The 12,844-nt window shown below is 38.5% G+C and overlaps 1 protein-coding gene across 3 annotated transcripts in view; it reads right to left on the minus strand.

Annotated features, from left to right (window-relative positions):
- Positions 1 to 2,366: 2,366 nt before the first annotated feature.
- The window catches only part of b3gat1a (beta-1,3-glucuronyltransferase 1 (glucuronosyltransferase P) a), an 85,930-nt gene continuing 75,452 nt past the window's right edge, over positions 2,367 to 12,844 (minus strand). For all 3 annotated transcript variants that reach the window (XM_041995748.1, XM_041995747.1, XM_041995749.1), the window contains 3 exons: positions 5,267 to 5,563; positions 3,113 to 3,220; positions 2,367 to 2,829 (listed from right to left, as the gene is read on the minus strand). In XM_041995748.1, the coding sequence (XP_041851682.1) occupies positions 3,134 to 3,220; positions 5,267 to 5,563 (384 nt within the window). In that variant the 3' untranslated portion in view covers positions 2,367 to 2,829; positions 3,113 to 3,133. The remainder of the gene's footprint in view (positions 2,830 to 3,112; positions 3,221 to 5,266; positions 5,564 to 12,844) is intronic.

Below are 12,844 nucleotides of genomic sequence, written 5' to 3' on the forward strand. Positions count from 1 at the left end.
GGATACTGTTAGTGAGCATGCTGTCCTAGAGAGCAGCTGAAAAATAGCAGCTGCTGTAATTAAATTGCACATCCAAACTTGAAATAAATATATAAATAAATATATTAAATTCTAACTTTTAATAAATAACGGGAGGATAGCTGGTGATTTCCATGCCCGATCCCTGCCCATCTTAATATCATACGGTCAATGTTAATAGCCGGTGTGGCGAGAGATTCGAAGCGGACATTGTTTGCTTGTTTTTCTGATCGTTCTGCATGTGGAATATGTAATAACATGGGTTCTCTGGTTGATGAACCTAACAAGGATCTCTGTATGTTTTCATTGTGTAGCACTTTATACTGGGTTGTGTATGTATTGGGCTGAATGCACAGAGAAACTGGCAACAATACAGAGGCTCTGTGTTTGTATTATCTCCAGCTCTGACTGCTGGACAGTGTTAGATAAGAACCACTACTGTGTTTTGCACATGGATGGTTTCTCATGTAGTAAAGATGCTTTGTTACACCAAGAGATGAAGAAAAACTTTGTTAATGTGTTCAGCTTTTACATATCTGTCACTGGGTTTGGTGCAGACTCCTCTGCTATTTAATTAATTTTCAATATGTGGGCACTTTTATAAAAACAAAGCATAGGATATCATTATTTTTGGCATTTGCTTCCAAAACATTAATAAAAACAAGGTTTACTTTCATTGTGCTTTTCTTTAGCCTGCTGTCATTTTAGAGTTGCATGAAATACCTGATTAAATATAAGGAAACAGTTTAAAAAAAAATTCAGGACCATGCATCCAGTGTTCTCCTGTTTTTACGCCTGTCTTGTTTAGTGTTGCTTAATTTTTTTATGTACTTTTATCTAAGTATACTGTAGTAATCTGACTCTAAAACTAATGTAGACTGAGTGTGCATAGACAAGAAGGCATATTGACTTACTAAAAGTCCCCCCTTCCTTTTTAATCTGAGAGTCTAGATGAAAGCCAGCTTGAGGGATCACATCAGTATTTGTGGAGGGTTGCACTAGGAAGCGAGATTAATGGTTTAGTGAGATATATTGAGCCTAAAGTCAAATCTTCAGTGTCACAAATGTGGTTTCTAATCTGGCTAGATCACAACAGTAACAAAAAAATAAAATAAAAAAACAGCTTCATCCCTTAACTGAAGAAGAGCACGATTCTCAGGCTAAGCGAATACATAAATAACCTGTTTAGCTACACATGATCATAAAACAGGAGCCATGAATTTAGCTGTTAAATCAGAATGTGCTGTTTTACCCCAATTTGTTTGCCCCCCGACTCTACAGATTTTTAACCAATAAAACTTATATTGGATGATATTCATGTTATCATGGGATATTTTTGCAGCTAAATGTAGTTTATGAATATAAAGTGGAAAGTTTTGGAACTTCATGTGCAACTAGAGATGGACAGCTGGTGGATGTTAACTATTTTCTGATTGCAGACCTCTATCGTCTTCATTGCAGAAGCATAGTTGCTTTCTCCTGTGATGGTTTTTGTGTTAACCTGTCCATTTGTTCTTCTTCTCTTTTTATGAATGAAGTGTTAAATAATAATCAGAATGAGGTTTAGATTTTGTTAAGCCAGGTAACATAAAGAAAGCCTGGCTGTGTTGAACTTGCTTTGTAGACCTCTTGATGTTGGTTGCCTTCTGTGTTATGCATGGGTCACAGACTACACTTTCTCTAAATGAGATCACTAATGCATCACTGCTATTTTGTACATGCTGAACCTAAAGGGGGTCTGTGCTTTGTTGTGTGTCATTTGGAGGAATTCAGCAAGGGAGAAACTGCTTTCACACATAGGTACAGGAGTGAGTGCATTTGCCAGAATTTTGTCTTTAGCCATCTGATTGCTCTCATATGCAGTTACTTATTAAACATGTTGCCACAAAGGAACACTTGCTTACTTTCTTTTAAGTGCTACGAAGATAAAGATTTTGGTGTTTACTTGTATTTTTCAGTACAGCTCCTGAGCAGGGGGGGGGCGTTTTTCATAATGTACAGGTGGGTTATTGTAAATGCATGAGTTTTAATGATACTATAAAATGAACAATGACAACCCAACAGTAAATGAAGGTAAGTCAGTAGTATTGAACTAGCAGGTCATGTGTTCGTAAAACGCCTAAAACACTTAATTTAAATGAAAGCAAACGTTTTCAGTTATCAAAAGAACATTCCTTCCCTTGCTATGCTTGTGTTTGCTCAAAGAAAAATCCACATGAGACATCTTTGTCCTCGGATTTTTTTTTTTTCTCCCCCCCCCACCCCATCCAGGGCTGATGATGTAGAGCACGTCCTTAAACCCAAGCAGAATTTCTCATGTGTGCAGGTCCAGGCCAGTCGGTGTTTAATTTCCTTAGCTTTTTTTTTTTTTTTTTCTAAATTTGAGGTGAAGGATATTTTTAACCTGCTTGTTTGCTCGAATCTGCTGGCTGTATGTTCTTCATATTGTGCTGTCTCTTTTCTTAGGTTGTCCTCAATGGGCCATTTATTGTCCGGCGGAGGTGCAGCTCACAGCGGTCCACACTAAACCCCCCTGAGGGATCCTTTATGTTGTAGTTTCCTGTGCACTTCAACGATAGACCCGAAGAGTGAATGCTGCTTCTTACTCATCTGTGCTTTGATACGATAAACATTTGTCCTGATTTTGGTCCATATTTAAAGAATGTCAGACTCAGTTAAGAAGAGTCTTTTCCTCTTAAATGATCCCCTGCTTCTTTTTTTCTGCATTCCTAATGATTAAGACATGAACACTGTTTGCACTTATCAAGAAACTTGACTGCTTTCTCCCTTCATGGGTCCAAGGCCAACCACCTGCAACAGAAAGGATTAAGATAGGCTGAGAAAGAGCAATTAAGCTTAATTTTAGTTCATTAAACCTGCTTACTTGGTGATATTTAATAATGGAAACAGCTGCTGTAACTGTGCCTTAACATAAGGACATTAAAAATGACAAATATGAAAAACATCTGCTCTTTTTGTAATCTAACAGACAAGTGGTAATAATCATCACATTTCCATTTCCCCCCCTCTAAATTCACTTAACAGCTATATTTAATAGATGAAGGGTTTCAGCTCAGTGTTAAGCATTATTTACCGTGGATTTAGGGAAAAATAGTCAAATCTCCACATTAGGGTCTGTGAATCCTTTTTTCCCTTCATTTACAAGGACAGGTTTCTCTGTTCTCGTGTGCCAAACGAGGATCTGGTGAGAAAGCAGCATGAAAACACAAACAACAGCAACATTAGTAACACGCTGTTTACTCAATGCACTCAACCAGTCTCCGCTCCCTGTCAGCTCCCACTCTCCGCCTCGTGTTCTTCAAAACAGTCGGTTCCGGATATGGCTCCAGCGGTACATGCAGCACCACGGGGCCCATCTATGTGTAAAGAGCTACTTGAGCGTGAACCCTGCATTAGAGGACAGTAAAGAGGGAACACTGGAGAGTGTTTTCTTGCAAATGTGACACAACCCTCTCTGCTTGCCATTTGTTCAGTTCTCTCCAGACCATAGAATAATGGTTATATTCAAAGGATAGCTAGATCAAAATGTTTTCAGCATATATAAGGTTTTGCCTTTGTTATAAAGATGCCATCCTTTATGCTGTACGTCTGGATAGGTTATCTTTCTGTGGTATTCTCTACATCCTTCATTCTGTCTCGGTTTGGCCCAAGAGTTAGAACAAACATCCAGGAAAATGATGGCAGAGGAACTGGGGAAACAAACTAAAAGTGTCAAGCTCATTTCCCCTTCTCCTCCGTGTCAGTACCCTCCCTCCTTTCATCTCGCCTTGGCAGCGGCCATGAATTATGCAGTGGATGTGCCAGGAGCCCCCTCCCCACTTTGCTCAGGTGTGGTGAGAGGGGGGGAGGAGGTTAACAGTCACGCTCGCATCTGAAGTGGTAGATTATGAGGAATAAAGATGCACATGCATGGCTTTCCATTTTTTTTTCTTTTTTCTTTTTCTCTCCTGCTCTTCTCTCCATCCCTGCACTCATCTGCAATCAGTGTGACGTCTCTGCCTCCCCCACCAAGTCCAATTCCGCTCAGTGAGCCGTTCCCTGAATCCCCTCTTTTCATTTAGCCCTGTGAATGGCAGGGGGAGAGCAGGAGAAAAAAGCTGGCTGAAAGTGCCTCTCTTTCCCTTCCCTTTCTTCTCTTCTCTTTTTGTCAGTGTGTGTAAGGGTGGCTGTGGTGAGGATATTGGCTTGCTGAAGCCCTTTGGCTGACTCCTCCTCGCTCTGAGAAAGGTTCAGCGAAGATCCAGACTAACAGCCATAAGCAGAAATGGTAGAACTGGGATGGAGAAGAATGTTGCAGGTGCTGCTGATAGCCTGAAGCCTCTCACTCGAGTAGACGTATGGACGTGCAAGAGTACATGCAGGCAGTGTGAGAAATATGATCATGGATGTTTTCAGCAATGCTGCAGTAATTGACATTCTGACTATTTTAAAAATCATATTTTTTAACATTTCTGTATAGAAGAGGATTTTCATTCATGCTCAGAATATGTTGACATCAAACAGATGGAGCCTGTTTTTGTGTCAGTTGTGTCCTCTGGAGGCAGAAACAACTCATTAGTAACAAAATAAACTAAATGTTTTCACAAAAGGTGTTCCTTTTTTATTTTCTATGTATATTCTATTTTTTCTTTTTCTGTAAAATTAATTGGTTTGTACAAAAATAAAGGTCAGTAAACATCACCCATTGAGCTCTACTTCAATTGCTTACTTCCACTTCTGTATTTGAACCTATGCTCATCCATTTAGAGATTTGTATTGATTTGGTACTGTATGTATAGACCAAGGTTTGTTCTTGCACTGAAGCCTGAATGTTGTTTTTTCATTTTTATGTCGCTTTGGATAAAAGAGGTGCGCCCAGGCACTTCAACTGAAGCTTTGAAGGCCATTTCAATTGTTGGATAAACACTAAACCTTGATCCCTAAAAGAAAAAGGGGCATCTTATCTCTGCAAACTGGTGAGTGAAATTGGAATTGGGCCTAAATCTAAAAACACAGGACAGTAGTCAGGTAGCTCAGCACATGTGCAGTCAACAGAAATCCAGCTCTAAATAAGCACTTCTGAAATGTCATTAATGGCAAGAGTGTGAAGCATGTATCAGAAAAACAAAAAAAAGTAATGGATTAAATAGTAAAATATGACAGGATTCTACTCAGATTGACAATGTTTAGCATACAGTTATTTGTTTGCTGCTTTAAATCTGTGAATATAAGAAAAACAAAACATTACCTTAGTGCAGTTGGCGGCTTTTGGCTCTAAGTCGTTGAGTGTTACAAGCTCTCGGAGCAAACTACTCTCCTGGTAGCCTCCCTTCACCCCACGAAGCTTAAAATATGCCTGTGGCTTGAAGAGGATGAGCCTTAGGTTGATGGCAAAGCCAGCCATGTCAATGGCAAAGGGCCGATGGGGGTCGAACACTGTCTTCCAGCCGTAGACCTTTCCAGCTGCATTTACCTTAGGCGACTCATACCGCAGGCCGCCCACAAAGGCCACAGGCCACACTGAAACTTTCCGAGTCGATCTCATCTAGTGAGAGAAGAGTCAGAAGGAGAAAAAGAGAAGGGAAGGGGAACAAATTAGAGATCTGAAATGGCGTGAATGAAATGTGAAACGGTAACTGAGCCATGGCAGGCAGAACTGCAGCAGAGCATGGACAGAGGGTTTTTAGAGCTGCTGCTATGATTCAATCTGAAAGATGGTGAATATTGACCGTGCTGCTGTACCCTGCACAGCTGACACACTGTTAGATGAAGGCAGATGACACACGCTGTTCAACAGCTGTCCTACAATGAGATAATGAGGCACAGCCATCTTTAAAGGGAGTAAACATGGACAGCGCTAAGAGGGTTTGAAGGAGCTGAGCCATTAGAGCAAGTGGCTTTAGTAGCTGGATGGCTGAAGAGATTCTTTATGGTGGAGCAGCACTATTCTTCTATTTTTTCTTTCCTTTTTACCCTTTAATCTTCTTGGATCAAATGATTATGCCTCCCTGTCCTTTGTCTGCTGCTCAGTGAGTTTTTGCCACTCTGGTAAGAGCTGCAGCAGTCATAAAAGGTACATTGTTGTAATGAAGGAAGAAGGTTTAGAAACAGCAGATTCGTTTAATCAAACTCTGTGTAGCAGAAATAATGATGCCTCTCAAGTTAAGGGTTCTGTTGAAAATTAAGGTGCATGCCAGTCTCTGTATACAGTAAGATAAAGTGCTTGCATACATTGAGCAAGTAGGGGTGTAGAAAATATTGATATATAACCATATGTTTAGTGAGTGATCAGGGAGGCGTTTGAACAGCATGATGAAGTTGTGGGCTTATGGGAATCTGTGGATTGGAGCTTTGGGAAAACAACTATGTAAGGGTATCTTAATGAATTCTGGGTGTTAATGGTAAGACTTGAAAAATGAAAGTAGTTGTACATGCATAGTCTACTGTTTTATACAGAGAACTTTCAGCAAACGCCATCTCTCACAGCAAAGTTTTTCTGTCTGTTCTGTGTCCAACATGAGTTGTAAGCCATGCCCAGTATCTTCCCTCATCATTTACAGCACCAAACTCTTCCTACATGAACATTTTTTATTTTACAGCTTTTACATAAGTAAATCTAGCCTTTGTCTAGCCAAGATGTCACCTGCACTGCCACCCCTCACATGGCTTCAAACAGGAGGAAGCAGTAAATCAGGCTCTTTGCAAGCAGTGTCAAGAGGTTTCTCATTCTCAGGTCCGCACCGAAAATGTGAGAATGAGTGTTCCGCCCACTGCTTCTGGAGGGAATATCAGTCGGAGCGAAACAACAATTCCCTCTTTTTCTGGCAGCCCAGCAAATGAAAGTGCAACCAAGTTTGCTCAGCCATGTTCTGTTGAGTGTGATGTTTTTGTGCACTTTTCTTGTTCAGTGTTGCTCCAGTTTGCGAACGTCTGCCAACGTGTGCATTTAAGCTCTGTTCCCTGCTCCAGTTAGAAAGAGGCCTATAGAGACACAGTCCTATGTTTGAGTGCTGAAGCAGAAAGACCAGGATTTTAAAAGCAGAAATACATTTGATTTTTTTTTAAATGTATGCATTTAATGGCCTGAACTGGAGCAGAGGGTACATGTACAGTACACAGTAAGTGGAAGGGTGCACTCTACTACTGCTGATGGTAGAGTCTGTGGGTTATTGTTCTTTTTTTTTTTCTTCTTTTTTTAAATAATATGGAAATGCTGCTGCTATTAGGTTCCAGGGTCCCATTTTAAATACATCCAGTATAACTAATAAATGAACAAATCCCTAAATTTGTTTGGGCTTCACATGTCCCAACACCCTTGCATACAGTCTACCTTAAACTTGAACCGATGACTCAGTCTGAAGTGATGATGTATTTATAACACTCACTATATGTTTTAGTTTTTCTGCTTTGGTGATTTCAATAAAATCTGTATTAAGTTTTTAGATACATTAAAGCCAGCTAAAAAAATGTCTTGAGTAAACATTTTGACAAAATAGCAGTATTCAAATATCCCTTTTGGAAACTGAGACTTTGGCAGATTTGGTTAAAGAAAAATAAAAAAAAAAAAATGGGAGTGGGGGGGCATATCTAAAAATTGCGAGGTCAGAATAATTAATGCCCTTATTTAAAGGCATGTAGTTTAACTACATTCAGAACCTGCCTGACCTAAAAAGCAGGCATTATTAATAGTGGAATGAAACAACAGTATTTAGTTTTCTCTATTGCACCAAATGTAACAGCATGAAAATGATGTGATAAATATATCTGTGCAAGATGAGGCTTATTTTTTCTTCTTTTTGTCTTACATTATTGCTGTAAAAAGACTTGTAGAGAAGTCTAGTTAGCAATTAGCTGTGGAATACTTCTTTACATTCTAACTGTAGATAAACCAAAGAGACAGCAACACCTTAAATTACTAAGTATAAGTATTTAAACTGACTGTAAAACAAAGGCTGTTGTGGCCCCTTTATTCTTCTGTTTATCATCTGCTACCACTATTCCAACTCAGGGTTGCTTGGAAGTTGGAGTCTATCCAAACAATTAGCAGACGAGGGGCAGGGTACACCCTGGACAGGCCAACAGTCTGTCACAGCGTCATCTGTTACCTTTACTAGCTAATGACCTGACTATTTATTTTTTCAGTTCAAGTTTTTAAACTGACGGAGCTCATACACCACAACACAGGTTTTCTGCAGTACTTGAGGCTACAGTTTCAGGACTGCAGTCTTAGGACCCTTTTTTTTTGTGACAGCCAAAAACTATTAATCTAATTATAAAGTTTGAATGAATAAATTTATGTAAAGTCATGTAAAGTTAGAAAATAAACTTTACCAAACAAACTGGTTTGTGTTTAAACTTTAGTTAAAACAAACCCCTTTTTGACCATGGTTGAAAAAGGATATATTATGCATTAGTGTAACTGGCACTAAACGTTCACATTCTCACTCGTGTATTACACTTACTATCATAGAATTCCACTAGAGGGCATGTCAGAGAAATGACCGGATTGTTGTTGAACTTGTATGATGTAAACAAGGTGACAATAGAGGAGGTTAGCATTTGTTTAGTTTGAGACAACAGCAAGTAAAAAAACGACAGCAGTGGTATTGTGGATGTAAGACCCCTAAACCAGAAATCTTAAATTTTGGTCCTTGGGAGCCATTGTCCTGCAGGTTTTAGATCAGGGGTATCAAACTCAAACACACAGTGGGCCAAAATGAAAAATAATGGAACAAGTTGATGGCAGGACTGGTTCAATGTTTATTAAAATCCTTTTAAAAATAACGTTATTGCACACATTGAACCTTGAACTAACAAAGCCTATTAGGTATGACCTATAAAACAACATTAAAAAACTGAAAAAAGTTTGTTCAAATCTGTTGCATTTATTTATTATATATATATATATATATATGTGTGTGTGCGTGTGTGTGTGTGTGTGTGTGTGTGTGTGAATGGTTGTTTGTCCCTATCTGTGTTGGCATTGTGATGGACTGTTCCAGGGTGTACCTTGCCTCTCACCTGTTAAAATGCTGGGATAGACCCCAGCTTACCCATGATGGACTAAGTGGTACAGATAATGAATGAATGATAGTTTATAGTGAAAGGTATAAAAAAAAACTATATGGCTGCCAACCTGTGATGCCAAAATAATAAATTAGCTGAGAAATTTTACTGCCATCATAAAATGCCAACATTTTTTCTCACTTAAAGTTTGTCTTAAAAACTTTTTAAATCTCTGGCGCTTAAAGGGTTAATAGCTCTTCTTCCCTTCTACCAACTGGGCTATCTAGTTGCTTTTTACAAAGGTGAGCAGCTCATTCAGGCTACTAGAAAATGAGAAAGGTATGTGCTCGCGGCCCGGTGATTGATGGCTAATGCGCTGGCAGTGCATTGTGGGACTTGTAGTATTATGGTAGTATGGGCCAAAAATAATAAATTCACAGGCTGGATGTGGCCCGCAGATCTTGAGTTTGACACATGTTTTCAATGTTTCCCTGCTTCAACCCACCTTGCTCAACTTTATAGGTAATTGTGCAGAACTTGACAACAAGCTGTTGGAGAAGGGAAACATGTAAAACCTGCAGGATGGTGGCCCTCGAGGACTGGAGTTTTAGATCCCTGCCCCACACGTATGCTCTGTCTTGTCATTGAAACTTTGTCATTTTTCTGTCAACCCTGTGACATTACTTCCAGTCAAACTGATTGCTGCCCTGCTTCTACTGATTACTCTCATATTCCAGCTTAAGAATGTGCAGCCTTATTATTAAATGATGCTTCAAACACAAACTCAATTCATGAGGCAGCCATGACACATGTCCTGTGTACATGTAATGAAAGCATCTACTCTCCTACTTAGACTTTTGAGTGTGTATACCCTCATTAAACACTTACTCTTTATAGATAGAACATAAAGCTTGCTATACAATTCAAAACATCATAATTGATTTCAACTTCAAGAGACAAATAAAACTTAATGTCCAAACATTTAGGTTTCATCTTCAACTGGCTAGGAAAGAGATTAACAATCTGTGCGATTGTGATGATTATGGTCCATATGTGACTTACATTGACGTAGCTGATTTGCAAGGCAAGGAACACTCTCTTTCAAGCTTGCTTTTTCATTTGAGTTGTCAGCTATCCATCTACCCGTTAGGATCTGCAGCATATTTACTAACCTCTAATATTGTTTCTATCTTTCTGGCTGTCACCTTCTCTTTTTCTCTCATTTTTTTCCTGTCCTCGTCTCTCCCTCTCCTTGGCTCTCTCTGTGCCCCTCAGGGCCATTACTCTGGCCCATAAATAGGCATGTTGGAGGTGATGGAGGGCCTCTGAGGGAGACGAAGCACTTTGGCTGATTCCCAGAGAAAGGTAATGACAGGCCCCGTCAATACCCAGTGCTCCATTTACCATGGACCCCGTCTACACTACTAACAAGACTTGAGGCTAATACTCGGAGGACCTAGACCGTGTCCGCTCAGGTAATTCGACTGATGTCAAGATGGATGGCCTGAGATGTAAAGATTACGTGCCCAAACTTCTCTCTACCAGCCTCAGATCCCTGACTGAGCTTGTTAAAAGCCACGAAAAATCCTTATTAAAAATCAAAATTTATAGTTTAACCACACTTTAAAATTTAAAGTAAAAACAAAATTGAGTTTCACTAAATACTGCAAATTGTCCTACATACTTGATGTAAATCATATAAACTAGACGATAACAATTTATGCTGTGTGTTTTGTCTTTTTGTAAAGAAATTTGAACAAAATAAATAAATAAATAAATAAAAAAAATCCATAATTAATTTTTCTGCTCACATAGCTATTTAAATATGAAGCTGGTTTTATCTGAATGTCCTGAAAAAAAGCACAATTTTATACAATGTTTTTGATCCTAAATTACCCACTATTTGCGTGGAGCGGTAAAAAGGCTGGTGGAGCTTGAAAAATTATCTTATTATTATTATGACCTCTGCCTGGGCTATTAGCAACATAACTCAAAAGTTATGGATGGATTTTGATGAAAGTTTCAGGAATCTCACAAATTGAATAAGGAACAAGTGATTAGACTTTGGTTGTGATCCAGATCACTTCCTGATTCCAGGAATTTTTTATAGTATTCTTTACCATAGGGAGATAGAGATCATTTTGCCATTAGAGCTTCTAACAAAAAAGATAATGCCCACAATCATTGGCAAAAAAAAAACAAAAAAACAAAAGGATTGAAAGTAGGTGTTTAGCCTAACTTGCATGTGGTGTTCGTTCTTATAGCCGCCATGATTTTAAAAACTACCGATGATTGAAAGTTCATGCAGCCATTTTGTGGATTCATGTCTGAACAATATTTTCTGGACGTTATAAAAGACAAATGTCTAAATATACAGGCTTAATTAATTTAATACATCTTGCAAAAGAAGCAGTAAAATATGTAAGCAGTAAAAAATATGAGGAAGTATATTTATTTATAACAAGAACAGTTAAATATGCAAAAAACTTTACTGGATCTCATGGTAGATCTACTCTGAAGCGTCTGAATGGATCATCGAGGATGGAAATCTGCAGGTTAATTTCTTTTTTGTGAGCTGATCACAAAGGTACTGCTGCAGCCAAATACACAACTGGAGAACAGAATTACAGGATGAAATACTCGTCAGAAATTCGGAATAAGACAGGGATTATAAAGAGACGAGAGCCGCTGCTGAACAGATGTAAACAGCTTCTGATACATGCAAAATAGCTATTTCTCCCACAGTTCTGTGCGTTGATGTCGTCAGTGTGCGTTCTCTATTCTTCTGTGGGGTATGCACTTTTTCTTACTGTTGTTACAGTTGTAATTAGCGTATGAGCCACCATCCCAAGGTAAATTTGAAAGCAAATTGAACTCAAAAGCCAAAACACAATATTTAGAAAACATAATAAGTATAATTAGCGTAAAAGCTCATACTAGCATACACCAAATTAGAAAAATTGAGAGGATGTACAGATAATTTTATGTACTGACTGCATTTCCAAAAAGATAACGTAGTTTTATCTGAGGTCAGTCTAGAAACAGCATTCAGGCTAAAGCACAAAGTTACTCACAGCCTACAAAATCAGAGTATAATTTCAACCAGCATGCTAACAAGTCAACTTTGGTTCTGCTTAAATAATCAAACAACCAGTCTTTCCACAAATACTTATATTTCCTTCATCTTGTTTGGTTATGGAGAGTTGATAGCAATCCTTTTATTTGGCACAATCTCATCACAAGTCACTGACTGTGCTGATCTACTTAGCTAAAGCAATTTAACATGTCTGGCACATATTAACAGGTTTTTACTAACTGCTTGAACAATTCTTGAAAAGTTAAGTCTGTTGTCAGAGCTCTTACAACCTCCAAGGCTAGAGGTTTATGTGTGAAATTAGTTCATATGTAATGGTTCCTTCATGGTTCTTACTAGACATTATTGACAGAGCTGGCTGCAAATCTTCATTTATTACTGTATAATATCTCCACATTTTGATAGACATGTAACTAAGACAGATTTATAGTCTATCTTAGTTATGTGGCTACAGTTTCCTTTCATATGCACTCACACAGAACAAAGTTTCTTTTTTTCCTATAATACTAGTTTAAGTGTTACAGTGCATATTACAAGAAAATGCGGCATTTCTCTAAGAAAAAGACATTTAATCTAAAGTTCATGCAACTCAAGTCTGGCTTTAGCAGGGTTGCTGGGACAATGGCACATGATCATGTGACTGGTTTACACATTATAACAATGCTAGCAAAAATATCAATGGTCTAAAATAATTTCAAAACTTGTTAAGACATCTGGAGTTTTAAG

This window comes from Melanotaenia boesemani, chromosome 9 (genome assembly GCF_017639745.1).
Source record: "Melanotaenia boesemani isolate fMelBoe1 chromosome 9, fMelBoe1.pri, whole genome shotgun sequence".
In the NCBI taxonomy this organism is placed as follows: Eukaryota; Metazoa; Chordata; class Actinopteri; order Atheriniformes; family Melanotaeniidae; genus Melanotaenia; species Melanotaenia boesemani.